The sequence below is a fragment of the Porcisia hertigi genome, chromosome 30 (assembly GCF_017918235.1).
Source record: "Porcisia hertigi strain C119 chromosome 30, whole genome shotgun sequence".
NCBI lineage: Eukaryota > Euglenozoa > Kinetoplastea > Trypanosomatida > Trypanosomatidae > Porcisia > Porcisia hertigi.
In genome coordinates this window covers 120,746-124,113 of record NC_090589.1, presented here as the reverse complement: position 1 = coordinate 124,113, position 3,368 = coordinate 120,746, and the positions used below count along the sequence as shown (strand labels likewise).

The window sequence follows — 3,368 nt, the reverse complement described above, 5'->3', positions numbered from 1 at the left end:
GAGACGGATCGAAAATAGCGTGGCAACGTTTTGTTTTTTTTGTGTGTGTGGCTCGTGGAGAGACTACCCAAGGAATGGGGGAAAGAAGAAAAGAGGGAACACGTCAAATGCGTGCGGGAGGGGGGGGGGGGTATACTCATATACCCACAAGCATACGGAGAGGGAAGGGAGGAAGAGGAAGGGGGGGGGGGGGGGGGGGGGGGGGCGGGGGCGAGCTCTGCAAGACAACCCCCCCCCCTTCCGCCCCAGAATAGAGATCCCGAGGAAGACGTGCCTTCGCTGGGTACAGCCCCATTCAGCACCACCAATCCTCCTCCGGGCAGGCTGAGGAGGAGAAGAGAGAGAGACTCGATAACATACAAGGAGAGGGGGGAGCCTCTGCTAGGAGCCTTGAGGGCGCGCCCTCGCCCCACCCCCTAAGGGCAGGGCAGGGAGGGAATATAATGTCCTTACACCCCCCCCCGCCTACTCTCTGCCCTCCCCCCTCTCTCCCGACCTCCGGACCGGCGCGAGTTCCTCATGAGACTGCAAGGTCACCCAAAAGAGAGGGGAGAGAGAGACTACGATACAAGCAGATGACGCACTCCACACACACACACACACACACACACACAGACCCGCATAGCTGCACATACAGGGGTAAATATGGGTACATATAACCGGCAATGATGTGACTGCTGGATAGACGCCGCGATAACTTTGATACATGGACAACCACAGTCCGTAAATATGCGTCAGCTGATGTCGCCTACACATTGGCCGTCTGGTCGCCAGACTTTGGCATCCACGGAGCGGTGCGGTTCACCGGGTAGGACATGCGCATGTGCATCTCCGGGCGACGCATGTGCACCCGCGGCTGCAGGAACCGCCGTGCTTCCAGGGGTATCTCCATAGGAATCTTGACAGACATCTGCCGCTGCTGCGCCTCCATCATTGCCACCGCTTCCTTCAGCCACTTCACGTCGAGTTCTTTTGTGTGCTCAACGTGGTCGTGAATAGCTTCGTAGTGCGCCTTGCCCACCTGGACCTGATCATGGACCATGTGCTGCACCTCAATGGACTGGGCTGGGTCTACATCCGCAACCTTCTGCGCAGGATTGCCAGCCCACAGCTCCCCTGCATACACGCGCGCGTCCTTCGGCACCGCCGAGCCGGCGGCTACAATCGCGTTGTTTTCGATGACGGCACCAAGGGCAATGGAGGCTCCGGGTCCAATGTACACGTTGTCGTGGACCTCACAGCAGTCAAGTGTGGCGCCGACACCGATGTACGTGTTGTGCCCAACACGGATCTGACCCATCAGTGTGGCGCGATCCATTACAACTGTGTGATCGCCGAGGATGGTAGGGCTTTTCGTGTGATAATTGCGTAGCACCGAGTGGTAGAAGATCGTCGTCTCGTGGCCGAGCACAACGTTGCCCACGACGAAGGCGCTCGGTGCGATGAACCCGGCATCCTGTGTCCAGGGCAGCATACCACGGTAAGCACGAATGTTTTGGTGCCGCATCACCGGGTAGGGGTGGCGCTTCGTCTGCATGTAGTGCGAGATGATGGAGAGCCGGCTACCGACATCCTTTAGCATGTACCCAAAATACGGGAAGAACCCCGGCACACTGGTCGCATGGACCGGCATTGTCGCGGAACAGGGAAGAGGCGGAGGCCCACGAAGGGGGGTTGGTGAAGCAGAAAAAAATTTTCGGTAGGTGAGATGGGATAACGTGGGGAGCAGTCCGTCCTTCTCACACCTACACAGCGGGGTGTCCACACACACACACACACACACACACACAGTTGAACCGCTGCGAAAGGACTACTCGCACACAGGAGGGGAGAGCAAAACAAAACACGTCAATGTGATTCACCCGTACTACACTCAGCGATATATATCCCACCAACCACAGTGGAGAGAAGCGCTATGAAGACGACTACTATGCTACTACTTGCGTGTGTGCTTGTGTCCCCCCTCCGCCTAATCACTCCCAATTATGTGGAGCTTGCTACTGATACGACACACAAAAGTGAAGAAAAAGAAGGAGGAGCGACGGGGGTGATCGACAACGACGACGACAACCTAAAATCTCTCGTCATCCACTCGAATCTCCTATGATTGAGACAACAAGATGAGCCACACTCCCTTGATGCTGCCCAACTGTGTGCCGTAAGCGTTGCTTGTGTCACTTGAGACGATCGATCATGCACACGGCGCACAAATTTACCACCCATCCACCCACACAGGGGCTAACTGAGATAGGACGCCCTTTTTCGTGTAAAAAAAAATCTTCACCTTCGAAGGGAGGGGGGGGGAGGGAGGGAGGGAGAAGGGAGGAGGATAGAGACTAAAACAGGAAACACTAAATAGATGAGTATATATATATCTATATATCCACGGGTGACGCAGAGAGTAACCGAAGAAATGAGACAGCGGTACGGGGGAGGGAGGAGGAGGAGGAGGCAGTGTGGTTGAGAAACCCCTGCCGTGCCACATAGAGCAGTCCGCACCGTGTTAAAGGGGGGACAAACACCTCGAATCGGCAACAGACCCGCACACACGTGAGCGGTATGCCTTCCTCGCCGGCTCAATTCTCACTCGCCTTCGTGGGGGGGGGGGGGGGGGGGGCCATTATACGTGTAGCACCTCTCAGTGGCACCGGTGTGTGTGTGTGTGTGTGTGGGGGGGTGTCCCTTTATACGTTTTTCTTCCTTTCAGTGCGTATTTTCGAGTATTCATGTCTTTTAGGGGGAGGGGGACAGGGCGGGGGAGGGAGGGAGGGGGGCAGTGTGTACGATTGAACTATCAATTGACGGCGTGTCCCCCTCCCCCTTCTCTCCCCCATTGGCTGATTGGCATTTCGTATAAACTTCACCAACGACGCTGCTATGCAGAGGTGTCATCCAAAACACACATCGCCATCCCTCGCAGAAACACGTGTAGTGAATCGAGAAAGCGAGGGGGGTGCTACCACGTGTGTCGTGTATACGCGAGCATCGCAGAAATGGTGGTGCGGATGATGGTGAGGCAATACGGGGTCGGCGGATGCATGCTCGCAAGCACTCCACGGACTTGATTTGGATACGAGCACCGGTTGCTTCTCTGTGTCGGGGTCGGGGTCGGGGTCGGGGGAGGGCCAACTTGCAGGGTTGAGCAGGAGACGCACGTCGGTGCGGACACCCCTTCACGCATCGACTGAAGCAAACACAGCAACCAAGACAGAGGAGACCAGCCGACCACCACTACAAGGACACACACGCGCATTAAGCACACGTGTCCTCCTTCCGCCCGTCGCCTACTACACATACCCAAAATGTAAGGAGGAGGAGGAGGGGAAAGAGTAGGGGGGGGGGATGGCGAGGAGGAACGCGGAGGCTGG

The 3,368-nt window shown here is 56.8% G+C and overlaps 1 protein-coding gene across 1 annotated transcript; it reads right to left on the bottom strand.

The window, feature by feature from the left end:
• Positions 1-748: 748 nt before the first annotated feature.
• JKF63_02793 (uncharacterized protein) lies at positions 749-1,633 on the bottom strand (the record flags this gene model as incomplete). Its single annotated transcript, XM_067898817.1, has 1 exon — positions 749-1,633. The coding sequence occupies one exon, from the start codon at positions 1,631-1,633 to the stop codon at positions 749-751; it is 885 nt and encodes a 294-aa protein (XP_067755261.1).
• Between the last annotated feature and the right edge of the window lie 1,735 nt (positions 1,634-3,368).